Source organism: Scyliorhinus canicula, chromosome 4, assembly GCF_902713615.1.
Source record: "Scyliorhinus canicula chromosome 4, sScyCan1.1, whole genome shotgun sequence".
Lineage (NCBI taxonomy): Eukaryota > Metazoa > Chordata > Chondrichthyes > Carcharhiniformes > Scyliorhinidae > Scyliorhinus > Scyliorhinus canicula.
Genome location: NC_052149.1, coordinates 90,261,602 through 90,288,846, shown reverse-complemented (window position 1 = coordinate 90,288,846; position 27,245 = coordinate 90,261,602). Strand labels below are relative to the sequence as shown.

The 27,245-nt window shown below is 42.5% G+C and overlaps 2 protein-coding genes across 4 annotated transcripts in view; one reads left to right on the top strand and one right to left on the bottom strand.

Annotated features, from left to right (window-relative positions):
* Positions 1–1,253, top strand: part of trmt13 (tRNA methyltransferase 13 homolog) — a 44,560-nt gene extending 43,307 nt beyond the window's left edge. The window contains exons 11-12 of one of the 2 annotated variants that reach the window (XM_038794764.1): positions 602–797; positions 1,130–1,253. In XM_038794764.1, coding sequence (XP_038650692.1) covers positions 602–797; positions 1,130–1,147 — 214 coding nt within the window. In that variant the 3' untranslated portion in view covers positions 1,148–1,253. Of the gene's footprint in view, positions 1–601 lie in introns of both variants that reach the window. The other variant, XM_038794765.1, reaches the window with a different exon arrangement.
* The window catches only part of lrrc39 (leucine rich repeat containing 39), a 36,646-nt gene continuing 10,444 nt past the window's right edge, over positions 1,044–27,245 (bottom strand). Inside the window, exons 3-8 of one of the 2 annotated variants that reach the window (XM_038794767.1) lie at positions 18,566–18,722; positions 9,171–9,307; positions 5,537–5,682; positions 4,415–4,567; positions 1,732–1,865; positions 1,044–1,222 (exon numbers count right to left, since the gene is read on the bottom strand). In XM_038794767.1, the coding sequence (XP_038650695.1) occupies positions 1,161–1,222; positions 1,732–1,865; positions 4,415–4,567; positions 5,537–5,682; positions 9,171–9,307; positions 18,566–18,722 (789 nt within the window). In that variant the 3' untranslated portion in view covers positions 1,044–1,160. The remainder of the gene's footprint in view (positions 1,223–1,731; positions 1,866–4,414; positions 4,568–5,536; positions 5,683–9,170; positions 9,308–18,565; positions 18,723–27,245) is intronic. The other variant, XM_038794768.1, reaches the window with a different exon arrangement.

Here is a 27,245-nt window from a genome sequence, read left to right as displayed (position 1 = left end):
AATATTATCATGGCTCCTTCATCTTCGCTGGGTCAATGTCCTGGAACCCGCTACGTAACCGTACAGTTGAAAGTACCGGCACTACATATTGCAGCAGATCAAGAAGGCAGCTCACCACCATCTACTTGAGCCATTTAAGGAATGCACAATAAATGCTGGCTTTGCCAGTGATTCCCACACATCGTTAACTATTTTTTAAACTTAGAAATAGACAGGGGCTGGTTTAGCACAGGGCTAAATTGCTGGCTTTGAAAGCAGACCAAGGCAGGCCAGCAGCAAGGTTCAATTCCCGTTCCAGCCTCCCCGAACAGGCGCCGGAATGTGGCTTTTCACAGTAACTTCATTTGAAGCCTACTTGTGACAATAAGCGATTTTCGTTTTCAGAACCAAAAACTGAATTATCTCAGCTAGGAATGGAAGGTTTTGTGCCAGCAAATTATGGTGTGACAGAATCTAGTAAACTCAGAAATTGTACAATTAATCAGTTTTTGGGAGTATTGCACAATGCAAGTGGATGAGGTAAAGACAGGTGATCCCACTTCAACTGCACAAAAAAAAATATTCTTCAGCTGTTCACTTATTTATTTTAATTCCTCATCAGAACACTGACTGGAGAAGAAAGAGAACATTTGGGTCGCCTGTGCAAGCGATTGATAGACCAGGGACGGATCTGGTATTTGAAGCAGCAAGGATTCGATTCAGCTTTGCAGTATTACACTAGTCCCGGCATCTCCCTAGAAAATGTCCTGCTCACAGCTGTTCCCCTTCCAAAGATTCAGCAAGGCGAGAACTCTGAAGTGAGTCTCAACAGTTGATGTATTGTAAACTGTTAAACAAATCTTGCTGGTAGATTCCTTGTAACATTATCTGTTAAGCAATGTGTTCCACTCATTGTACTGTCATTAACTCTTCCTGGATTCCCCATGTCTTGTAACACATTTGTACTATACTGCTCACGGTAACCAGAATAGCTTTCAGCTGTGCAATCTTCATTTATTAGGTCTTTTTTCATCTCCGTCCACTTCAAAGAGGCACTTTCAGATCATAATTTCACAACAGTTTTGAAGAATTCACTCAAGTTTACGCAAATGATGAATATAAAGCTGTACACTGTTGTCTTTTAATCTAGGATTTGCTTTGCAAGTGAAGGCAGCTTGATTTCAGTGGGACATTTCAGCCTCCAGGGTAACTGACAGATCTGAGGTGTAAGTTTTTGTTTTGCCTGAAAAACAAAATAAATAACTTTGTTGTTATGTTTGTTTATAGTGTGCTACTTTATAGACAATTCAATTATTCAATGAATAATAGAGAAGATATTTTCTGTGAACTCTATTTGTTTGAAATGGTAAGTGTGATATTTCCAAACATATTAATAATTCTGTTACAAATTGTGCAAAGAGGAATTTTTAACACAATGCTTTCATGATGAATGATGCCCACTGACTATAACTTGATTTGAAGTTACAATATCTTATTTTTGTTACGAGTGCTGAGTCACAAAACAATTTAATCAGTGATACAATTAATTGTAAAATGCAGCTACCACCATGGTTATACCAATGCTATTTTTGGAAAGGTTTCACAAGTAATCCATGTAGACGATATGGCAAAGTATCTGTTAATTAAGTACGTCCATTTTATTCCTCAGGTACATAAATTGTTAGTAGTACCACTCATGTCCCTTTAAAATTTTCTCACACTAAATTGAAGATAAAATGTCCTTTTACTCACTATTTTTTAATTCCTGAATGTAGGCTTGCATAAATTCTATCCCAAATAATTCACGGTCTTCCTCTTCCTCTGGGTTTACACACTGGGGTAGAGTTATGTGGAGTTGAAGAGGATTATCCCTCAGATTCACAAACCTTTCAAATACATTAACCACATCAGATCAATGATAGACATTCTTTAGCATCATAAAAGTCAACCATTTGGCTCAATGTGTCCATGGCAGCTCTCTGATTGAATCTGTCTTCACCACACTCAGGCAATGCATTCCAAATCCTAACCATTAGTTACGTGAAAAAGCTTTTCCTCATGTCGCCATTAATTCTTTTGCCATTCCATTCACATTAATTTGGTATCCTCTAGTTCCGAATTTCCACCAATGGGAACAATTTCTCTCTATCTATTTCTGTCTAGACCCCTCATAATTTTGAATACCTCTATCAAAACTTCTCTCAATCTTCTCTTCTCAAAGAAGGATAACCCCACCTTCTCCAAGCCAATCATGTAACTGAAGTCCCTCAACCCGGAACCATTCCTGTAAACCCATTCTGCATCCTCTCTGGAGCTTCCACATCATTTCTAAAGTGTAGTGCCCAGAATTAGACACAGTAATCAAGTTGAGGATGAACCAGTGATTTTTGTAATGTTCCCCATGATCAGTGGAAGTATAAAATAACATTAGTACTCCAAATAATAATAATAATCTTCATTAGTATCAAAAGTATGCTTACATTAACACTATAATGATGTTACTGTGAAAATCCCCTTATGGCCACACTACGGCGCCTATACGGGTACACTGAGGGAGAATTCAGAATGTCCAATTCACCTAACAGGCACGTCTTTCGGGACTTGTGGGAGGAAACTGGAGCACCCGGAGGAAACCCATGCAGACAAGGGGAGAACGTGTATACGCCACACAGACAGTGATCTAAGCTGGGAATCAAGCCCAGGATCCTGGCACTGTGAACCACTGTTATACATCTAAGATCTGACATTGGAAGCCCCCACTAATTCAGAATGATAAGTTAGTCCCACTTGTCAAACTATCTGGAACAAATCCAACCTTTCTGACTCAGAGGTGGAAATTTTACCAATGAGGCAGTGATCAATCTGTCTGAACATTAGTATCCTGCTGAAATTCAACTCCGTATTTAGAAACTATATTCCATTCCTAGTTCGTAATGAGTATTAAACTTCTGCCTGAAAGTCAGGACGGCTACCGCAAGGTCATAGGCTTATTCGACAAAATCTGTATATACCACTAAATGGCAAACTCCACTTTTTTAGATACAACCACAATCAACAAAAGAAATAAGAGGCAGGATCAAGCTGAAAGTAAAGGCTTAGACAATGTAAAGAAAACGGGAATCTTGTCTTCTGAGAAGACTATTACAAAAGAAAAAAGAAAGACTTGCATTGATATAGCAGCTTTTAAGACTATAAGATGTCTCAAAGCAATTTACACCCAATGAAGTACTTTGGAAGTGTTACTGTTGTAATGTAGGAAAGACAGCAGCAAGTCCAACAAACAACAATGTGACCAATGACAAATCTGTTTTTATCATGTTAATTGAGAGATTAATATTGCCCAGGAGATCAGAGATTAACCCATCTGCGCTTCTTCGAATTAGTGCCATGAGATCTTGCATCTACCTGAGAGGACAGATCGGGCCTCGGTTTAATGTCCATCTGAAAGACTGCACCTCTGACACTACTGCACAGGAGAATCAACCTTCATTTTTGTGCTCAAGTCCTAGAGTGGGACTTCTGACTCAGAGGTGAGAGTGCTACCAATTAAATCATGACTGACACAAAATTAACATTGGCGTAATAGAGAATGAATTTTTAAAAGCAACAAAGAAAGTAATAACTGGTGCAAAAAGAAACATGAAAAACTTACAAGGGACATCAAAGCTAACAGTAACAGTGAAGATTTTAATAAGTTTGAGTAAGAACAGCAAATTCGCCATTAATGGTAGATGCAGGTGAGACTATAATGGACAATAAGGAAATGGCAGACTTCTTATTAACTACCTTGTATCTGTTTTTACAATTAAAGTAGAAGAAAAATACTAGCAGTACAAAGCAGTGTACAAATAAGTCAAAGAGAAGAACTTCACAGACTTGCAGAGGCTCAAAATGTTAATTGAGAAAATAATGGGACTTAAGAAAGGCAAATTGTCAAGATCTGATAGGATTCACTCTACGACATTACAAGAAATTGATAAGAAAATTCTAGATGCGTGTTTTAACTCCACAAGGACCACAGAAGAAACTGTATTTAATCCTCCCCCATGGGACTCATGGAAGTAAGAACTCCCATGTAGGGGACGGAGGCCAATTACCTGGGACTTGCTTTGAGTAGACTAAAAGCAGGCCCAACTCAGGGCCTTGTGAGACCTATCCCGGCGAGGTCTGTACTAAGAGTGAGATACTATGTTAAGCATGAACTTGTAAATAAATTCAACTTTAATGGCAGCTTCCTAATGAGTTATTACAATGCAATACTCATAATTTTCTAAGATTCTCTCTCGATTCACATATCATGAATGTCTTTGTGAAGAATCAACTGGTTTTCTGCTTCAGGGACTAGCCAGCAATTTTCCAACTGTTAAAATCAATAAGCAGAGAGACACTGATCACCAAATGCACATGGAATGACTGATTTCCAGTGCTTTGTTACCTCAAATTTATCATTTCTTCCATGCACACTGGGATTTTCTCTAGCTTGTTGCTTGTTAGAACTAGAGTGCCAAGATTTTCCAGTTTACTGATGGCTTCTGGTAGGTGAATGATTTCATTCCTCTGTAGCCAAATTGTGTGCAGGTTTTTCATTCTGTCAGTGGAAACACCGAAAATAGCAGAAAGGAAAGTAATAAATAAATTAAGGCTCTTAGGAATTTTGTCTTGTCTACCTCACACATGTACAGGAATGTTATCCAAATTTTCATCTATCCATGCTGGGCATACTTTTCAAAAATAAATATTACATTTTCACTCTGCTATTGTAAATGCACAAAGTAATACAGATGTATTGTACAATTACAGGAAGTATTTTCCCTGCATTACACAGCCAACTCTCCCAACCACCGGCACCTTTAGAAATCCCAAATTGTAGCTATCCTGAAGGCTCAGCTACCTAGTGAGTAGCTGGCCCAAAGAGACGACAAAAATCCCAGGTTCACATTTTGGTCTTTGCTGAATGCGTTAACACAGATCTCAGTTTGGATACTAATTGTCAGAGCCCCAATCAGTTAGGTATAAGAAAATCAGTTGGATTTACTACTCCTAGGGCAGCACCGTGGAGCAGTGGTTAGAACTGCTGCCTCCCAGCACCATGGACCCAGGTTCAATCTCGGCCCCGGGTCGCTGTCTGAGTGGAGTTGCACATTCTCCCCCACAACCCAAAGATGTGCAGGGTAGCTGGAAAAAAATAATTGGGTACTTTAAATTTTAAAAAATGATTTGCTACTCCTGTTCACTTTACAATGATGTCAGTTGAACAATCCCTTGTGTGGACACCACATGATGTTCGGGTGATTCTCAGCTGTGATGCTTCTGAAATTGAGTAGCCAAAAATAAGCTCTTTTATTAAATGTGTGTATAGCACATACATAAATTGAAGACTTTAAAAAATGCATGATATTCATTTTTCGCACTACATGAGAAATAGCTGAATGAAATGTAATGTTAACCATAATATTCACATTTTTAAGATTGTGATACTGCAAGTATTGAAAGGTTTAAATCTTTGAAAGAGCAGGAAATTAAGATACTGTACTTATATTAAAATCCTATTTGTTACCTATCTACATCATCCGGCAGCTCCTTCAGTTTGTTGCTGCCCATATCTAACCATTCCAGTGCAGACATGTTCAGAATAGCAGAGGGGAAGATGGTGAAACAGTTCATGGACAGGTCAAGATGGTACAGACTTTGTAGATGAGACAGCTGAAGAGATGAAAAACATTTGCCATGAAACAAGTTAAATCATCCACCAAAGTTATTAAACAATTGTTTTAAACCATGTCTTATTTGAATGTGGCCTACACTGGTAAAACAGTGACCCAGATTTTGCAGTCAGAGTTAAGGTACAAACCTACCTACCACATTGGTGGAGGTGGGAATTTCACACATAAAGAGGGGAGGAATTCCTCACTACATGGTCCTCAGCATGGCCCTGATGTGTTCTCAAGTGCAGCCAAACACAGTAGTGCAATGGATAAAAGCCATCCACAGAATCTGCCAAAAGTAAGCTCCTGCGGTGAAAAGCAAATAGGTTCATGCTAAAGTTATCTGAACAAAAAAAATTAAGCCAGGTAAATATGATTGAAATCATTTTAAATAATTGAACATTTGTACATTTTTGAACGGTCAGATAAATTTGAGAGATGGCACAATGGTTAGCACTGCTGCCTCACAGTGCCAGGGACCCAGATTCCATACTGGCGTTGGGTGACTGTGTTGTACATTCTCCCCATGTCTGTGTGTTCCTCCAGATGCTTTGGTTTCCTCCCACAGTCCAAAGACGTGTAGGTTAGGTGGATTGGGAATGATAAAATTGCCCCTTAGTGTCCAAACGGTTAGGTGGAATAGGGTGCTCTTTCAGAGGGTCGGTGCCGCCCCGATGGGCCGAATTGCCTCCTTCTTCACTGTAGGGATTTTAAAAACTTATGTGTTAAAACATTTGAAAAAAGCAAGATAAATAATGTTTTAAAGTCATACATTTAACCATGTAATAAGTGCAATAGATTTTGTTAAATGTCATATACATTAACATTTTAGACGTCCAACTAATTTGAAAATCATCCTTCTGATCCTGGTGCTCTCACCTAGTATTTGCCAATTGCCTCTGTAAACATCTGTTGAACAGAGATAATCAAAACATGGATTATTAACCCAAGTTCTCACCATAGTCAATCCTTCCATTTCAATCCTGATATTGGTGAGCGCTGGAGATGTGCAGAATGGCCTACCACAACTTTGTACTACAATGTGCACAACGTCACGGTTGCAAGGTCTCGCACCAATGCAATAAAGGCAAATGCTGATTACATCAAAATCCAGGCGAATGTTTATTGTCTTGCCTTAGTCCATTAATTGTCAGCACAAAACATGGAGCATGGAACTATTGTTACATGGAGACCAAAGTGGATAGGAGTGGCAGGTTTGTAATTCTGATCATCATAACTGCCACCAAAGGGACTGAAGCAGTTCAACAGGTCACTCAAGGGTAACTAGGGATGGGTAACAAATGCTGGCCTTGCCAACAAAATCCACATCCCATGAAATAATTTTTTTTAAAGGTTTAGACCACAATCCTATAGTTTTCACGGTCATTTTCTAGTTCCATTCCATGGCATGTTTTGAACTCATGACTTGATTGTCCAGCAACATTACAAGTGAGCAATCATACACTGCTAGGATTCGGGACTTCACATAAAATCTTTATGACATTTGCACATACTTTTAAAATAATTTTTGAAAGATGTAATTTTACTTATCTGTGATGCGGAGATGCCGGCATTGGATTGGGGTGGGCACAGTAAGAAGTCTTACAACACCAGGTTAAAGTCCAACACGTTTATTTGGAATCACGAGCGTTCGGAGCATAGCTCCTTCATCAGGACTATAAGACTTGTAAGACTTCTTACTGTACTTGTCTGTTGACATTGGTACAGATGTGTTTATATTTAGTTATTTCACAAATTAGAGTGTTTTCTCTAATTGTGCAGCAACTCCAAAGGCCCCACGCAGAGGACTGCCCCTTAAATTGCCATGCGTATGTAGCCACACAAAAAATTTAAAGGGGATGTGCAATTAAATAAATCACTGCGCATTCAAACAAATTACAGAGAACATCACTCATGATCAAATGACCGAGCAGAAAAGATGAATGTAGAAGGAATATGACTGGAAGGCAAATTTGGAAAGCACATCCCAGAGATATATTTGCAAGGCAGAGAAGAACAGGCCAAATATTTATGCCAGGATCAATGTTCTAAATTTTACCTGCATTGCATAAAATTATTTTCAAGAACACTTGCTCTATCGGTGGAACACTACACCCGCTGACGAGTTAACTTTGGATTTGTTGCCTCATTCACCTCCAAAATTCTATTGCAGCTCATGATGAATTCTCAAACAGTTGGAACCAGGACACCGTCAATTTTTAAATTTTACATTATTCCCAAGTAGATGTCAAATTTGGGGAGAGATTAGTGTTTCTGACTGATCAAACCCTACCTACTGTCCACAGATACTGGTTGAGTATTTCCAGTGTTTTCTGTTTGCATTTCTACACACTTTAGTTCAATTATATCAACTTTAAAGGTGTAATTATGCCAGACTAGCAGCTGCAAAGCTTACATTTATCATATATATCCCCTGCCTGGGAATGAACTCCTTGTACGCTTCCTGACATGTAAGTCCAGAATTCTCTTTCTAGAGGTTATATTTCAAATACATTGTGAGGATTGCTCACACTTTCAACCTTCAAATCAAAATTCTAAAATGCCCAGGACATTCAACAATCACTATTTCCTTTTTATAAATTTAACGTACCCATTTCTTTTTTTCCCAGTTAAGGGGCAATTTAGCGTAGCCAATCCACCTACCCTGTACATAGAACATAGAACAGTACAGCACAGAACAGGCCCTTCGGCCCTCAATGTTGTGCCGAGCCATGATCACCCTACTCAAACCCACGTATCCACCCTATACCCGTAACCGAACAACCACCACCCCCCCCCCCCCCTAACCTTACTTTTATTAGTACACTACGGGCAATTTAGCATGGCCAATCCACCTAACCCGCACATCTTTGGACTGTGGGAGGAAACCGGAGCACCCGGAGGAAACCCACGCACACAGGGGGAGGACGTGCAGACTCCACACAGACAGTGACCCAGCCGGGAATCGAACCTGGGACCCTGGAGCTGTGAAGCATTTATGCTAACCACCATGCTACCCTGCTGCCCCACATCTTTGGGTTGTGGGGGTGAGACCCACACAGACACAGGAAAAATGTGAAAACTCCATATGGACAGTGACCCGGGATCGATCCAGGGTCCTCGGCGGCGTGAGGCAGCAGTGCTAACCACTGTGCCACCGTGTCGCCCCCCAACAATCACTATTTTAACATTCCACTTGATTCATAGCAAGTGCACTGTCAAATCCTTCTGATGTGAGACTGCCTCCTCCAGGGATCTACAACCCATTACAGTGAAGCTAAAATAACAGTGTAATGACACCCATAATTATTGTTTTCATCATAGGTCTTAGACCAATGACACATAGACCAGTTGTCCATAATTTAAAACCGATAATACAAGGCCCTTACTTTTCAGTGTATGAATGCTTGTTTAAACAGTGTGGAGAATCCCCTAGAACAATTTTTGTCTCAAGTCAAGAAACTGGATAAAATAATATACACATGCCTGTTTGGGTAAATCACAGAGATCCCTGTTTACAGATAGATCTAGTTTCTCCAGATTTTCACAGTCACCGAGTTCCTCAGGCACTTCACGCAGTCTGTTATAACTGACGTACAGCTCTCGAAGTTTTGTCAATTGTCCTACAGGGGGAGAAAGTAAAGTTCTCAGCATCACCACTTGCTACCAGCATTAATCTATTATTTTGTTGTTTAGCAACAGAACATTGTTCATGTTAATTTGTTCAGATTCCTCAACTGAACATTTATTAACAATTTCTCATACGACACACAAAATGTTGCAAGGTCACACCCACAAGTTCTCACCTTAGTTTCTTTACTGGAAAAAAAATCTTCAAAACATTATTGCCGTTACTGCAGAAGACCTCAATTTTCATTGCCTCTGCAGTTCCAAAACACTTTATAACCAGTTAATTACCTTTGTAGTGTATTGACTGTTATAATATAGGTAAACGTTAGCACCACTCGCATTGTATTCAGAATAGACCCTTTAGGTTATGGGAACATAGTGACGTCAGGAAACCATTCAGCCCCTCAAGCCTGCTCTGTCATTCAATGATGTAATGGCTGATCTGAGACCTAACTCCATACACCCATCTTTGAATACCTTTGGTTAACAAAATAAATCTCAGACGTAAAATTAACAACAGACCTAGCATCAGTTGTCATTAGGGGAAGAGAGTTCCAAACTTCAGGCACCTTTTGTATGTAAATAGTATTGCCTAATTTCAATCCTGAAAGGTCTGGCTCTAATTTTTAGACTATGTCCCCTGGTCCTATGCTCTTCCTTCAGCATTTCTCTCAATCTACTCCAAATTTCTCTTAATATTTCGAAAGCTATGATCAAATTACCCCTTATTCTTCTAAATTGCAGACATTACAATATTAGTTTGTTAATGTGATTTAACCCTTGTAGTCCAGATATTATTCCTCTGCACTCCCCCCAAGACAAATATATGGGGCGAAATTCTCCCCCCCCCACGACGGGTGGGAGAATAGCGGGAGGGCCTTCCCGACTTTTTTGACGCCCTCCCGCTATTCTCCCCCCCCCCCGCCGAAATCCCGACACGTAAAAAAACGGCGGCAGCGATTCACAGCTGTTAGAAGGGCCGAAGTCCCAGCCCTTTACGACCTTTTTACGAACGGCAAACACACCTGGTCCTGCCATTCGTAAAAACGTCGTGACCACCTGGAAAAAAATAACCATGGCACCGATTGGCACGGCAGTACCACGGCCGTGCCAAGGGTGCCATGGGCCCGCGATCGGTGCCCACCGATCGCGGGCAGCGGGCCCGATGCCCGCGCACTATTTGTCCTTCCGCCGCCCCGCAGTATCAATACGCGGGGCGGCTGAGGGGCAACCCGGACCGCGCATGCGCGGGTTTCGCGCAAAAACGCGATGACGTCACCCGCGCATGCGCGGGTGGAGTCTTCCCACCTGCGCATGCGCGGCTGACGTCATATGACGCGTCAGCCGGCGCTAAGTCCGACAAGCGGGCTTAACGATTTTCGTTAAGCCCGACTTGTCGGGGCCTCCGACGTCGGGCTGCTAGCCCCGACGGGGGACCAGAATCGGTCCCCCGTCGGGAAGGGGCGCGATGCCGTAAAACCCGCCCGGGTTTTACGGCAGTTTGACGATTTCTCCCGTTTTGGGAGAATTTCGCCCATGCTTCCTGAGTTGTGGTGGTCAGAACTGTTTACCGTACTCCTGGTGTGGTTTATATAGCTGTTATATTCTAGTTCTCTAGATGTGCAGGCCAACATTCTATTTGCCTCTTCGATTATTTTCTGTACTTGTTCATAATGTTTTAATGATTTATGTACAAAAATATACTTAAAGTAGATTCTTGGACCCCCACTGTTTCTAGATTTTCACCATTTAGAAAGTACCTTGCTCTAACCTTTATAGGTCCAAAGTGGGTGACTTCACATTTGTCTACATTGAAATACATTTGTCATAGATTTGCCCATTTATTTCATCTACTAATATCTCACAATTTTATGCTTCTGTCTATACTGTTTACAATGTTATTTGTCTTTGCGTAATTGGCAAACTTGTGATATGTGACATTCTATCACATTATCTATATTATTAATATTATAACCCGCCTGGATCCTTTTAGCTGGGGAACAATTGATTATCCCACGTTCCTTGGGGAATATGAGCTCCCCCAATGTGGTGGAGTGGGGGATGCTGGATCCAGGGCAGCTGTATAAATAGAGCTGACTAGTATGGTACCGGCTTGAGAGGGAGCCAGTAGTGAACTACTGGTACTTTGTACATAATGTTGTAAATAAAGTTACTTTCTGTTTGACTCTACAAACTCACGCTGGATTCTTCATGGCCCTCACAAAAGTTAATAAATACGGAATTGAGATCTCATCACAGACCATGTGGGACACGAACAGTAGCAACTCACCAATTTGAGTGTTTGCCCATTATCCCTATTCTTTGCCTACTGTCACTCAACCAATTTCCGAACCAGGTCAACAATTTACCTTCAATTCCAGGAGCTAATATGGGAGTTTAAATCAATCGCTAAGTTACTAAGGAATACAGTTTTATTTTAATCAAATTATTAGAGCAAACATTTTGATTGGACCAGCAATTCAGTTATGTTCAAAGTTGTCCAATGTGGTTCGGTCAAATCCTTGGCAAAATAATTCTAAATAGTTGTAACTGATCCCTTCTCTGCTCCACTGACGTAGGTAGGATCCATTGAGTCAGGTTACTCATATTTACTACTTTCAATGATGATTAGAACCGATCTCCTTAAATAGCTCAATGTAACTTTAGCATTAAATGTCAATAAATAGTTTTTCCGGAAGGATAGGTCAATAGTGGCAGACATTTAAATGGATATTTTGGAATTGACAGAATAGACATTCCAGCGGGAAAGAAAAGAACCTACCAACCATGGTTAAGTAAAAAAAATTAAAGATAGCATCAAAGTTAAAGAAAAAGCATATACTTGCACAAAGAAGGGTGGTGGGTCAGAAGATTGGACTGAATATAAAGAACAGCACATTCTCCCTGTGTTTGCGTGGGTTTCACCCCCACAACCCAAAGATGTGCAGGGTAGGTGGATTGGCCACGCTAAATTGCTACTTAATTGGAAAAAATTAATTGGGTTCTCTAAATTTATATTAAAAAAAGATCAGTTAAGAATGACAAAAAGATTAATAAGGAAGGAAAAATTAGCGTACGAGAGAAAGCTAGCTGGAACTATAAGGACAGTTGTTAAGAGTTTCTACAGGTACCTAAACAAGAAAATAATTAACAAAGTGAGTGTTAGTCCAATAGGAAATGAGTCCAAAGAATTAACAAATAGGAGTCTTGACAGGGTCAATGCGAAGAGCATGTTTCCTATTGTGGAACGATCTAGAACTAGGGATCACTGTTTAAAAATAAAGGGTCGTTCATTTAAGACAGATGAAAATATTTATTTTTTTTGCAGACGATAGAGCAGGGGTGGGCAAACTTTTCCGTGCAAGGGCCACATTCAGAAATTCACAATTTTAAAGGGCCGCATAGTATATTAAGTAAAATAATTACTTCACCCGGTTATGATTCTGGGCCCCTCATATAGAACATAGAACAGTACAGCACAGAACAGGCCCTTCGGCCCTCGATGTTGTGCCGAGCAATGATCACCCTACTCAAGTCAACGTATCCACCCTATACCAGTAAGTAACCCAACAGCCCCCCCCATTAACCTTAAAAAACAAAAACAAAAAAATTTTTTTTTTTTTTATGACTTGATCTTGGTGGGCCGCATAAAGACCTTTGGCGGGCCGTAGTTTGCCCACCCCTGGGATAGAGAGTCTCTAGAACTCCCTCAAAATACAGTGGAAGCAGAGTCTTTGAATGTTTACACAATAAACAAGGGGGTGAAAGGATACCTGGGGTAAGTGGGAGGTTAGTCAGATCAGCCAAGATCTTATTGAACGGTGGAGGAGGCTCGAAGAGCCAATTGGCCTACTCCTGCTCCTAATTCATATGTTTTGTCTGTTTCGATAAATCCTACGTATACTATAGGATAGTTTCAAAGCAAAACATACAGTACAAGAGTACTCTGTAATAGTGTAACAGAATTATAGCAAATGAGAACCTGCATGCTTGGTGAAATATGAAGCTGCTGTTTGAACTGAAAAAAATTGATCTTAGATTGGGGAGTGGTTAGACTGCCATCACCCCATGGCTAACAATTGGATGGAGAACAATTTTAAAAGTTAACGGATTAAAATTTAGTGTTAGAAGGTAAATGTATGATGAGAGGAAGCAACAGACCTGGCTGTATATGCCCAGGACAGTGCAATAACCTGCCAGCATTCATTGGCAAGGCTCACACATGAAGAATGGTCACTTGGACAAAGTACCAAGGAATAGCTGGCAATTGTGTTGAATCCCATCCAAGATATAGTGCTGTTGGAAAATTGGGAGGCATGGGAGAGTATTTCAATGTAAAATTCATCAAGTATACTGCATATTGGCAGCACGGTGGTGCAGTGGGTTAGCCCTGCAGCCTCACGGCGCTGAGGTCCCAGGTTCGATCCCGGCTCTGGGGCACTGTCCGTGTGGAGTTTGCACATTCTCCCCGTGTTTGTGTGGGTTTCACCCCCACAATCCAAAGATGTGCAGAGTAGGTGGATTGGCCACGCTAAATTGTCCCTTAATTGGAACAAATTAATTGGGTACTCTAAATTTTAAAAAAAAGTATACTGCATATATCTTTTAAAATTGTCTACTGCATATATATTTATTGATATGTAGTCAAACAGGAAGGTTTCTTGGTATAAGTAATGAAGTCAGCTCTGACACTTGTATAATAGATAATGGCTGTTGACCATCAAGGACAAGCTCTTGGGCACTGGTCTGAATTCCTCTGTCTCCCTGTGACTATAATCCATAGATAAACATTACCTGCTCTGGGGTCTGCTGAGAGTGTAAGAAAGCCTGGAAGGAGTAAAGGTCTCCCAATCCATCAATCAGGTCCCTTCACAGATCTCGTTTGTGAGCTTTTGTTTTCTCTTTTCTTCTGCTAGGTCTTTAACCTGGGTAAATGGTACCGTAAATCAAAGTGGCAGCAGCTTAGTGCAATGGGGGTTGATGTACAAATCATTTAGCTTAAGTACTGATATATCAAAATTATAAATTTAAAAATAAGATGAAAAATACAAAATAGGAGTGCTAGCACCCGAGAGGTTGCCCTTGATGACGGCCGATGTTATCTATTATGCAGGATGACGGCTGATGTTATCTATTATGCAGGATGATGGCCGATGTTATCTATTATGCAGGTTCCAGTTTCCTTTTTTATTATACAAGTTATTCCTTTCCATATGACCGGGGTTCTCGACCAGGGATCTGTGCACCACCACCTCCACCCCACCCCCACCCAGGTTTGAAGAGGCCGCCAAAAATAACCAATAAAACCTTTTGTTTCATTAGTTGGACCATCCAGTTGATTGGCGTTATACCCTCTGTCCAAAGTGTTAAATAAACCAATCAGTGCAGAGGTTACTGGTGGGGTTGGGCTGTGGTTGTTGATGTGCTTCAGATACGGTGATCAGAGCAATTAAATGAAGAGAAATACCCTAGGACTGGGTCAACAGGGAATCGGCTGCGGTTATCACCAGCAGCATCAATTCATTTAGTAAGGAGCAGCCGACAGTAAGTAATAAAGAACCAGTAACAACATTAGAAGCACCAGAGCTGAGCTTCTTCTTTACAGTCATGTGAGAGTACCTTTAAGAAATGGGTGTTTATAAATGGGTGTGTATATAAATATCTGTAGCGAGAGTACCTTTAAGAAATGGGTGTTTATTACTGCAGTGATGTCAGAGAGTGGTAGAGCTGGGCTATCTGTCAGCTTTATACTTCCACTTTAGGCTTTTTGCTGCAGGGTGGGTTTGGTTTCATTTTAGTTTTGGAGAAGCTGCAATCACAGCAGGATGTGTGTGAATCTCTGCAAGCTTATGAATGTCCATTTGCTGATTTCAAAGTGGTAACTGCTCTCAATAGTGAATTTAAACCTGATCTTGGTGCTAAAAGGGTCTTTTGTCTTCTGAATGTTGTTTGGGAATTTATTAAGGATTACTTAGTGTTGTATTATGTGGGGGTTGTATTTGAATTGATGGTTGCTAAGATGTTCTGCTTAAAAAAATTATTTTCCATTTCTGCTTGTACCACACCTGTAGAGTGGGCCATGTGCTCCCCATATCACAATCTATTAAAAGTTGTGGGTCAGGTGAACTCCATGATACACTTTGGGGTTCTCTAAACCCTGGCCCAGAACAAATTGGGAGCTCGTCCGGGATAAAAGTCTATCTATTGGATTGGCTTAGTGAACTTAAAGACAGTGAGGGGTGAGCATATTGTGGTTGCTTTTCAGGCGTGGTATTTCAGTTTAAGGAGGGAGTGTGTTGTGGATAATGGCTCTTTCAGAGGCTCTGAAGTTTTTTGGGGTGAAGACGGTCACACGCAGTACCTTACGGACAGAGGCTAAACGCAGACTGTTAGATTTGGCAAAAACATTGCAGTTAACATTACCTCACAAAATGCGAAAAGATGAGGTAATTATGGCAGTGGCTAAGCATTTAAAGTTGCCTGAGGTACAGTCTGACTCATTGGAAATGGCAAAAATTCAGTTACAAATTAAACAAATGGAACATGAGAAAGAATTAAAGCAGCTTAAATACAAAAGAGATAGAGAGGAAAAAGAAAGAGAGAGGAAAAAGAAAGAATAGCCCACGCGAAAGAAAAAGAAATGGAGATACAGATCAGAGAAAAAGATAGAGAGAGAGTTTGAATATCAGAAAATGGCCATGAAATATGAGTCAGTTAAAATTGGCAGGCGTAAAGGGAAACGTACAGTTGGATGATAGTGATGAGGATAGTGAGAAAGAGCGTCATAGTCGAAGGTTTGGTGGGGATCTATTTAAATATGTCCAAGCATTGCCACGGTCTGATGAGAAGGGGGTAGAAGCCTTTTTCATTTAATTTAAGAAGGTCATTTTGATAGGTGGATAAGGGCTTTGAAAATAGACCAAATGTATGAAGCTCTCAGAGAAATTATGCTTTTGGAGGAGTTTAAAAATTCAATTCCTGATGTAGTGAGAACTCATGTGGAAGAGCAGAGGTTTAAAACTGTGAGGTTAGCAGCAGAAATGGCAGATGATTATGAATTAGTTCATAAATCAAAGCTTGGTTTACGACATCAGTTTCAGCCTGTGAGGGATATAAACTGGGGACATGAGAAATACCCAAGTGGTAGAGGCAAAGGTGATCTGATAGGAGATAATAAGGAGAGTGTGCCTCAGATTAAGAAAGAAATCTAAGAGGGTGGAAAAGAAATGAAAAGTTTCAAATGTTTTCGCTGTAATATACTAGGCCATGTGAAGTCACAGTGTTGGTGGTTGAAGAAAAGCACTGGGAAGGCTGATGTGGTAAAACAGGATAAGACAGTGGAATTTGTTGACGTGGTAAAGGAAAGCCCAAGTGAAGAGAAGGAGGTACAAAAGATTGTACAACCTGATCAAGAGGTGATTGATAAGATGGTGCCAGATCTCTTCAAATAATTTACTTGTGTGCGTAAAGTTTACTCATGTGTATCAGGAGGAGCAGGTAAAGAAGTCACAATTTTAAAAGATACGGGAGCTAGTCAATCTTTAATGGTAAGAGATGAGGAGTTATGTAGTTTGGGAAGAATATTGCCAGAAAAGGTGGTAATATGTGGAATTCAGGGTGAGAGGAGTAATGTTCCATTATATACGGTACGGTTGGAAAGTCCAGTGAAGAGTGGTGAAGTGGTAGTAGGACTAATAGAGAAACTATCTTGTCCAGGAATACAGTTTATCTTGGGTAATGATATAGCTGGATCGCAGGTGGAAGTAATGCCTACAGTGGTGGATAAGCTAGTGGAAAATCAGAAAACTGCTCTCAATAGTGAATTTAAACCTGATCTTGGTGCTAAAAGGGTCTTTTGTCTTGTGAATGTTGTTTGGGAATTTATTAAGGGTTATTTAGTGTTGTGTTCTTTGGAGGTTGTATTTGAATTGATGGTTGCTAAGATGTTCACTATGTTTTAAAAAGGTTAACTTGAGTTCATAGAATAAACATTGTTTTGCTTTAAAAAATACTTTTCCATTTCTGCTGTAGCACACCTGTAGAGTGGGCCAGGTGAACTCCATGATACACTTTGGGGTTCTCTAAACCCTGGCCCATAACAACACCCACACACTCCAATGGATACCAGTGTTGCCGGGATTTCGAGCCTGTTTCAGGTCATATTCTGTGCTCACTTGTTGCTGACATGGAAAAATAAAACTGTATCTAATTTCCAGTTACCGATTAAAGAGGGTGGGGTTAATATATGATTGGGTTTTAAATCATATGTGTAATAAGTAGAGTTAACAACTGTTTCCAACCTCTCTCAATGCAGCACTTCCTCAGTATTGTACTGGAGATTAAGTGATCATTTTATAGTCACATTAGACAAGTAAAACAAACATAATAAATGTATATGCATATTTGTATACTTTTAATACAGAAAAATACTTATGCTGCCGTGTTTTTCTAATATAATATGGGGGGGGGGGGTGACTCAGAAGCAAAGAGATTGAGAACCCAATAAACTACACATTAATACCATATAGGTAAATTCAGAAAGATGGCAGGGCAAGTTAATACGATGGTTAATAAAGCATTTGGGTCGTTTTGCTTTATTAGTAAAGTCACAGAATATAAAAGTAAACGAGACCATGCGAGAACTTTATAAATCACTGGATGCTCTCAGTTAGAGTATTGTGGACAATTCTGAGCACCAAACTTCAGCAAATATATAAAGAACTTAGAAAGGACATGGAGAAGGTTTGGAAGGATGTTACCAGGGCTAACAGTTATAAGAGAGGATGGTAAAGTTAGGACTGTTATCCTTGGCACAGAGAATGCTAAGAGGTGACCCAATAGAGGCTTTCAGGATGATGAGAAGTTCAATAGAATAGATAGAGCAAAACTATTCTCTCTGACAAGTGGGTCAATAACCACGTTTGTAGATTCTAAATGATAGGCAAAAAACCTAGAAGGGTTTGCCGATTTGATGAATATTTTTAAAAGGGAGTTGGACAGATACTTTAAGATGAGGACAGGTGACAGATCAAAACTTGGGGTTGTGGAACAAATCATGACTGTTCTTTCAAAGTGTCAGCACAGGATTGATTGGCCAAATGGCTTCCATTTCTGCTGTAAGTTTTTATCATTCTATGATCCTGAGATGAAAGATGCAATAATCGAGATGCATCCGCTTAATATAAATACTCAACAGAGCATAAGAAAATAGTCCCACTCGCCATAACTGGTCAAAATTCACTTGTGCAAACCTATTTCCTTTGGAATCTCCTTGACTGAATTTCGTGACAAGTTCAGCACTAGAATATTGTCGAATCTTCCAACAAATCGAGGAATAATTTCCAAACCAGCTCTGTGAATCTGCCACTCTTGTAAGTATGTCATTTGTTGTAATGCATCTGGTAGTGACTGAGAAATAAAATTAAATGTTAGCAGTCGGCACAATAAAACTTACAAACAAAAAGAGTTCTCTGCAGGCATAACTGTAACAAACTGAACTAGATCTCACAAGACTACTCCCCAAACTAGCCAATACAATGTGGTAGCACAGTCAAATGAAAGAGACAAGCTGGACCCAGAGGCCGATTAAAACTGGGCTACTTTCATTCACATCTGGAATAGCACTAGCAGGGGCTTTGGAATGAATCATCAAGCTTCACTTGCTGATTCGAAATGTGATACAGAGATCTCTAATATATGAACGAGATATATTTAATCTCTTCCAGTTTTTCCCCTGTATCTCTTCAATTTACTGTTACAATACATTTTATTTATTAAATTATTTACTTATTAAAGAAGAACTACAGGGCCAGTGTTAGGTGTCTGAGTTGTGATGAAAGACTGAAGAAACTACAACCTGCTAAGGATTATCTTAGAGGTGATCAAAGAGACGTATATAGGAGTAAAAGGTAGTTTAAACCAGTTAGGACCAGGGAGCACATGTTCAAATTTGTAAGAGGTATTTCAGGATGGATATCAGGATTACATTTCAAAAGTACTTAATTAATTGTAAAGCACTTTAAGATGTCTGAGATTGCGAAAAGTGCTATGTACGGGCAGGTTTTCCATTTTATATCTTCATGCAGTGTGTTCAACACTTGCAATGGACTTCCAAGGAGAAAGGTGGAACAGACCCCTGGCATAATGTAGCAGATACGTCAGTGTGATGAGTATAGGCTTGTTCTGGATGTGTGAATTGCCTTCCTCATCCATAATTCCATTGTGACTTTGTGCAAATCAGGATCTTTTTGCCTGTAGACCTCCAATGGTAAATTGAGTACACTGAGCCTAGTGGCTCTAGTTTCTCAGCAACCAGAATTGGACACAGTACTGACCAGAACAGTGGATAGTTTGATCACAACTCCCTGTAATGAATATTCAATTGTTTTGGCTACAACGTACTTCAACATTCTGATTGCTTTGTTAGACTGGTTAAATGTTGATCCTAATAAGATTCCTTGGTCTCTTTCAACTTCATCTGAAGTCTTTTCATTGGAAACATGCACATTGCCTACGTGGTATATTTCAGACTTGTGTGCATTAAATTCCATCTACCAATGTTCAGCCACTGACATGTTGTCGCTGATTATACAGTCAGCGACGAAGTGGCCTTGTTCATGGCTGACTGCACTGAGAAATATGAACTTAACTAATTTGTAATGTTTGATCGCTGGACCATGACTGTAAAAAGAGCTTCGACCTCTTGTTGCTCCACTGACAAAACAATCAGCGAGACCTTTGCAGCAGAAATGCCACACGCCGTGATGACATCATGACCTGAAGACATTCCCATTGAGGTCATTCTTCAGCACAAAGGCGGGTAATAATTGTAAATGCTTTAAGTCGGTGGTGGGCAGCCTGCGTTCCGGTGCCACATGTGGCCCATCAGGTTCTCAGTATGGCCCACGAGTCATTTTGCTCATTGTCGCCCACATACAGAGTTGCTGGTGTCCAGCTGCATATCTTTTTTTTACTGGTATGACTGAAGTGATAAGCACGTAAAGCAAGGGCACATGAAGTGAGGTGTGTGCTGATTGCTCACAACATTGACTGAGAGCCGTGTGCTCCCTCTGCATCCAATCACACATAAATATTTCTTTTCTTTTTTTACCACTTGATGTTGATGACAGTTCTATTAATATATGTATGATTAAACATTTTTAATAACTTGTTACGAAATATTCAGCGTGTAATAAATATGTTCAATCTTATTCAAGAGTCATGGTAAGTGACTCCTGCTCAAGGTGGAATTTCTAGGTCCTTTTTTACTTGTTTTTGAAGTGAATGAACACTGAGAAATAGTCGCGCTCCGTCAGTGGGACTGGCTTATGGCTTACCAGACGAGGAGTATAACGAGTAAGAGGCAGCAGCCGGGCTGAGAGATTATTCGAGGTGCGTCAGAGGAAAAGATGGCGGAGTGTTCTGGGGGGGTGTTGCCCACCCAGTGGTCTACTGAGCAACTCGTGGACTTTTTGAATGCCAAGTTCCAACAGCAGAGGCAGGAGGCCTCAAAGAAGCTGCCGATGGTGGTGGAGCCGCTTAGGGTGACTAATGAGAGAGTGGAGCAGAGGCCCTAAGTGCAGAGTCTGCCACTCCAGAAGGTGGAGGAGTCAGTGACGGAACATGAGGGCCTGTTGGTCTCATCGGAGGTAGAGTTGGTGCTTGTAACGGGTGGGCCAGAAGAGGTTGAGGGAGAAGGTGGAGGACCTGGAGAATGGTTCCAGGAGACAGAGAACTTCTGGATCATGGGGCTGCCTAAAGGGATTGAAGGAATGCAAGCCACAAAGCATGTGGAGAATATGTTCAAGAAGTTGGTGACGGAGGGGCTCTTTGACCGTCCCCCTGTGGAAGGGAAATTAATGAGTTGCCCACTTAGAAGCATGCTGGGAAAAGGTTGACTATAGTTCAACACTGCTTTTGAACGAAAATAAATAGGTCAGGTAATGTAAACAAAATACTGCTTAATATTTTGGACTCGGCCTTATTATAAATTGTTCAAAATGCATACTCGAGTTTTTAAACCAAGGGCAAAACAGTCGTATTTCCACTTGCACATGTTCTCAAGGTTTGTCTCTTCAAAGTTGTTTATTTCACACTATAAATATAATAGTTTTCAAGTGTATAATTGAGTGCTGTGGAATGGCTATGCAGCCAGACCACTCCTCCACAAATATTTGTGTAAATAAATTTCCTTAAATCGAACCTCGAAGAATTTGTCTTTATTATAATTTCCACGACATCCCACGAGGTGGATCGAATGCACAAGGCGCTGAGGAGGAGGACGAAGGCCGGGGAGCCACCAAGGGTAATGGTGGTGCGGCTGCATTGTTTCCTCGACGAGGAGAAGATTCTACGGTGGGTGAAGGAAATGAGAAAGTGCGCCTGGAAGGAAACGTGCTGAGGATTTACCAGGACTTGGGTGCGGAGTTGGCCAAGCGGCAGGCTGGTTTCAATCAGATCAAAGCTGCCCCTACAAGGAAGGAGTGAAGTTTGGGGTATTGTATCCTGCTCGTCTGTGGGTCACGCACCAGAATCGAGAGTTTTATTTTGATACACCAAAGGAGACGAGTAAATTTATGAGAGACCATGGACTGGGAGGTGTGTGAGGACATTGAACTTTGGAGATGTTAATGTGGGGAATTTGGGTCTGAACACAGGGCAGTTTGGTGTACTAAAAGCGTCTGGATGCGGAGTGGGTAAGTGTGTTTCACTATTTTGAGGGAATTGCGGGTGATGGGTGTCTGGGATAGAAGGGGGGTAGGCGGCAGTCTCGAGCGGGGGCCACCATGATAGCAGGTTGGAAGTGAAGAGGGGGGGGGTCGATCTGTGGAGGGAGTGGGGGACGGTTGGGTTTTTGTTTTCTTTGTGCAGGGGAGTGAGTGGCAAAGGGGTGGGGGAGGGGGATGTTGACGCAGTTGTGTGTGTTTGTGTGGCGCAGTTGGTTAAGGGGAGATGGCAGCGGACATCTTGGGAGGACCCACGGGTGAGTCAGGCAGGAAGAGGGGCTATGGCTGATCAGGGAGGGGGAGGGCCGGGGAGCCCCCGACATGGTTGATTGTGTGGAATGTTCAGGGTTTGAATGGCCTGTTTAAAAGGTTTCGTAGTCTCTCACGTTTAAGGGGTTTGAAGGCGGACATTGTGCTTCTTCAGGAGATGCACCTGAAGCAGGGGGACCAGACGGGGCTGAGGAAGGGTTGGGGTGCAGCAGGTGTCCCATTGAAGATGATGGGGGTAGAGGTGCTGATCAATAAGAGGGTGGCTTTTGAGGTGGGAGGTATCGTAAATTACTTCGGAGTTGGTTCGTGATGGTGAGTGGGAAGCTGGAGGGGATGCTGGTGGAGGGGGAAGCGGCATTGGGTGGACATGTGGGTAGCGAAGGGGGAGGCTCAGCGGCTGCAGTGGAGGTTGTTGGTGGATAAGGGCGTTTGTAAAAGGGTGAGGGTGGCCATCTGGAACTACGTGGAACAGAATAAGATGGGGCAGTTTCCACCTCCATGTTGTGGGAGGGGCTGAAGGCAGTGGAAATGGGGGAATGTATATTGATTCAGGTGCACAGGGAGAGGGTGGAGCGGGCTGAGAGGTTAAAATTGGTGAAAGACATTCTGAAGGTGGATCGGAGATATTCGGTGGCGCCTGAGGAGGTGTTCCTAAAGGAGGGGCAGAGGGTCCAGATGGAGTTTGGGCTCGTGTCCATGGGAAAGGCAGTGGGGCAATTGTGTAGAGCCAGAGGGGCGGTCTATGAGTATGGGGAGAAAGTGGGAAGGATGCTTACGCAGCAGTTAAAGAAGCAGGCAGAGGCGAGGGAAATTGGGAGGGAGGGTGAGAGACAATAGGGGTACGGTGGTATCAGGGCCAAAGGGGGTGAACGGGGTATAATTTGGAGCCTCCGGTGGGGGATGAAGGAATGAGGTGGTTTCTGGGCGGGTTGGAGTTCCATGGGGTTATGGAAGTGAAGGTGCAGGGGGCCCCGATCGGTTGAGGGAGGTAATGGATTGCGTGGGATTGTCGCAGACAGAGAAGGGCCTGGGTTCGAATGGGTTCCCAGTTGAGTTCTATAAGAGGTTTGAATTGGAAATTGCCCCCGTTAGTGGAGATGTAAAATGAGTTGATGGTGAAAACAGAGCTTCCCCCCAAGCTGTCTCGGGCTTTGATTTTGCTCATTCTAAAGAAGGATAAGGACCCAGGGCAGTGTGGACTATACCGCCCGTTACATTCGCTGTTGAATGTAGATACAAAGTTGTTTGGGAAGGTCCTGGTGACGCAGATAGAGGATTGTGTGCCAGGGTGATAGGTGAGGACCAGATGGGGTTTGTGAAGGGGCAGCAGTTGTTGCCGAATGTATGGAGGTTGCTTAGTGTTGTAAAGGTGCCCTCAGAGGGCCGAGAACTGGAAGTGGCTGTGGCAATGGACACAGAGAAAGCATTCAACCAGGTCGAATGGGCGTATGTGTTCGAGATGTTGGGCTGGTTCAGGTTTGGACAGGGGTTTGTGGATTGGGTTCATCTGATGTAAAAGACGCCTAAGTGAGTGTACGGACCAACAAGGTCAGCTCGGATTATTTGGGGTTACACCAGGGGATAAGGCAAGGGTGTCTGTTCTCTGCGCTGCTCTTTGCCCTGGCAATTGAGCTGTTGGCAAGGCGCTTAGGGGTTCCAGGGGGTGGAGGGGTATTAAACTGGGTGGGTCACTCAGTTTCCTTGTACGCGGATGACCTGTTGGATATTTCGGACCCAGTTGGGAGCTTTGATAGGATCGTGGAGATTTTGGGGGTTTGGCCGCTTTTTGGGGTAAATTGTAAATAACACTTTATTTTACAAAAATGAAACACTACAACCATAATTACAGCTGGCAGACTTTAAGATTTCCATTTGAAAATAGATCTGATGAATGTCACAGTACTGGATAATGGTGTTTTACATTAGCACTGTGGCTTCACGGCACCAGGGTCCCAGGTTCGATTCCCCGCTGGGTCGCTGTCTGTGCGGAGTCTGCACGTTCTCCCCGTGTCAGCGTGGGTTTCCTCGGGTGCTCCGGTTTCCTCCCACAGTCCAAAGACGTGCAGGTTAGGTGGATGGGCCATGCTAAATTGCCCTTAGTGTCCAAAACGGTTAAGAGGGGTATTGGGTTACAGGGCTAGGGTGGAAGCGAGGGTTTAAGTGGGTCGGTGCAGACTCGATGGGCCGAATGGCCTCCTTCTGCACTGTATGTTCTATGTTCTATATTTTAGCGATAAAACTAGAGTAACTTTGATCGAAATGGGACAGCCATAACACCTTTAAAGAAAAGTCAAACAACATGGAATTCTGACCGAATTGCAGGCTGTTTGTTTGGAAATACAATCATATCTGCATTGATGTTGAGAACTTTGATATCCATCAGCAATTCTTCTCACAGCTTCCAAGCCTATTTAAAGAAATTATGCTGCTCTTGGTTTAACGATGAAATAATGCCGATGTTGTAAACTAAAGAAATTATGTTTTTTGAATATTTTTATTCAAATTTTCAACATTTTATCATTTGTACAAGAAATAAGCACACACCCAACACAAAGCCCCCTCCTCCACCCCTCCCCCCAAGGCTCCCCCAACCCCTTGACGGAAAACAGACCCCCAAAGTGTAAGATAAACAAACCCCATCTCTGGTGGGACCCTCATCTGCCCCTCTCAGAGCAAATTTAACCTTCAAGTACAGAAACTCCATTAGATCCCCCAGCCAGGCCGAGGCACAGGGGGGTGAAGCTGACCTCCACCCCAACATGACCCAACTGTGAGCGGTTAACATGGTGAAGGCTAAGACATCCGCCCCCGCACCCGTCTGCAACCCCAGCAGATCTGCCTCGAATATGGCCTCCAGAGGGCCATGCTCCAAATCCATCCTCTGACATGATGCTGAAAAACAATCCCCAAATTGTCTCCAACTTCGGGCAGGACCAGAACATATGAGCACGATTAGCCCTCCCACATCGTTCACAGTTATACTCCACCCCCTCAAACAGCCGGCACATCCTCGCCTTTGTTAAGTGCGCCCTGTTCACCACTTTTAATTGAATTAACCCATCCTCGCGTACAAGGTTGAGGCATTAACCCTCTGCAGCACCTTGCACCATACTCCCTCCTCCAACACTATTCCCAACTCCTCCCACTTGGCCTTAATCCCTCCCATGGACACCTTATCCTCCTCCATGATTCTCCCATAAATCGCCGAAATGACCCCACCCTCCAGCCCCATCGCCGACAGCATATCCTCTCCGAAAGAATAATGTTGAGAAAGCTTTAGATTTATACCATCACTCAAAAACTGTTGCAATCAAATGAAAATTCTGATTGTCGTATTGTCACCAAGGAAGAATTTTCTGTGTTTTTCATTGAAGCTACCTATCTAGACGAGAAGGTCTTGTGGCCCAGTGGGTAGCGTGACTCATAACTGCTCTGGGTTTTGCCTTATCGATACATAGAAGTTTCATTGAAGGTCATGGGGATAGTTGCAAGCGCACCTTTTAAAGCCAATCACTCCCCTTGTTAAAGATTGCCACAATAATCCATATTATCCCACTCCCAAACAGTACTGATCCGCCCTCTGGTTTTATTCACCAGTCTCCCTCTTTGGTACTCAAACATTTTTTTTGTTTAGAAGAATATTTTTAAATCATGTCTTTCCATTTACATTTTGAAAAGCGGCACAGTTTGAGGGAGGAGATAAAATTATTCTCCTTGGACACAGGATTGAAACAAAGGTGAAAAGTAAAAGTTAAACAGTCTGCTCCCTTTCATTGTGTTTACTGATGTGCATGATCTCCTCGGCACGCTTTGTGCCTGCGGATTACCAGCTCGAAATAAATCAATGTTAAATCCATCGCTCGATGTGATAATCCCAAATTGTTGAAATGTCAGAAAGGTTGGTCACACAGGATTTCCCCCATCTAATTATTCCCTCCCATAACTTTTCCGCCTTGCTTCCTCTCTCTCTCTCTCTATCCACCTACCAGATGCTCCTTAAAACCTATTTATGTGGCTGGGCATAATCCGGACATCACCAGTCCATATAAATGAGAACCCTATAAACACAAGACCCGGAACAAAGAAAGAATTGTCTTTATTTAGCGCTTTTCATGATTTCAGGAATTCCCAAAGCACTTTACACCCAATTAAGTACTTTCAATGTGGACTTCCAGTGGCAACCATGAGGGAATAGGTCGCACATTTGGTGGCTCCCACTCTGGCTAGACATTCGGACCTTTCCCCCCGACTTTGTTTGCGCTTTTAGCGCTGGATTTGAAGAAACAGTGAACAAGTGTTCGGTGTATATATTGGTTTATGGAACAGAGAGCCCGAAGAGATCGAAAAGGGAAGAAACAAAAAGTCAGGCTCGAGCTGGGTGTTGGCTGCAGCAGCGGACAAGAGGCCGGTGTACAGACCCCTGGGGCTTCGACCCAACCATCATCGGAGGAGCTGATGCAGGTCATCCGGGAAGGCTTCGCCAGACAGAAATGGGAATGTCTGGACCCAATTAAGGAAACGGTGCAGAGGATGGAGCGGAGGCTAGATGCCCAGGACAGGGCGATCCAGAAACTGGAGAAGGCGCTAGCTGAACAAGAGGAACACCAGACGGCGGTGGAGATGGAGGTGGGGATGCTGAGGGACTGGCAAAAAAGGCTGCTGGAACAGGTAGAGGATTTGGAGAACAGGTCCCGTAGGCAGAACCTAAGGATTGTCGGCCTCCCGGAGGGGGCGGAGGGGGCTGATCCCGGGGAGTTTGTGGCGAACATGTCACAGAAGCTGCTTGGAGATGGGGCTTTCCCCCGACCGTTGGAGGTGGATCGGGCGTACAGAGCGCTGGCGAAGAAGCCGCAGCAGGGAGACCCCCCTCGGGCGATGGTGGTCAGGTTCCATAGGTACCTGGATAAGGAGCATTTTCTCCAATGGGCCAAGCGCA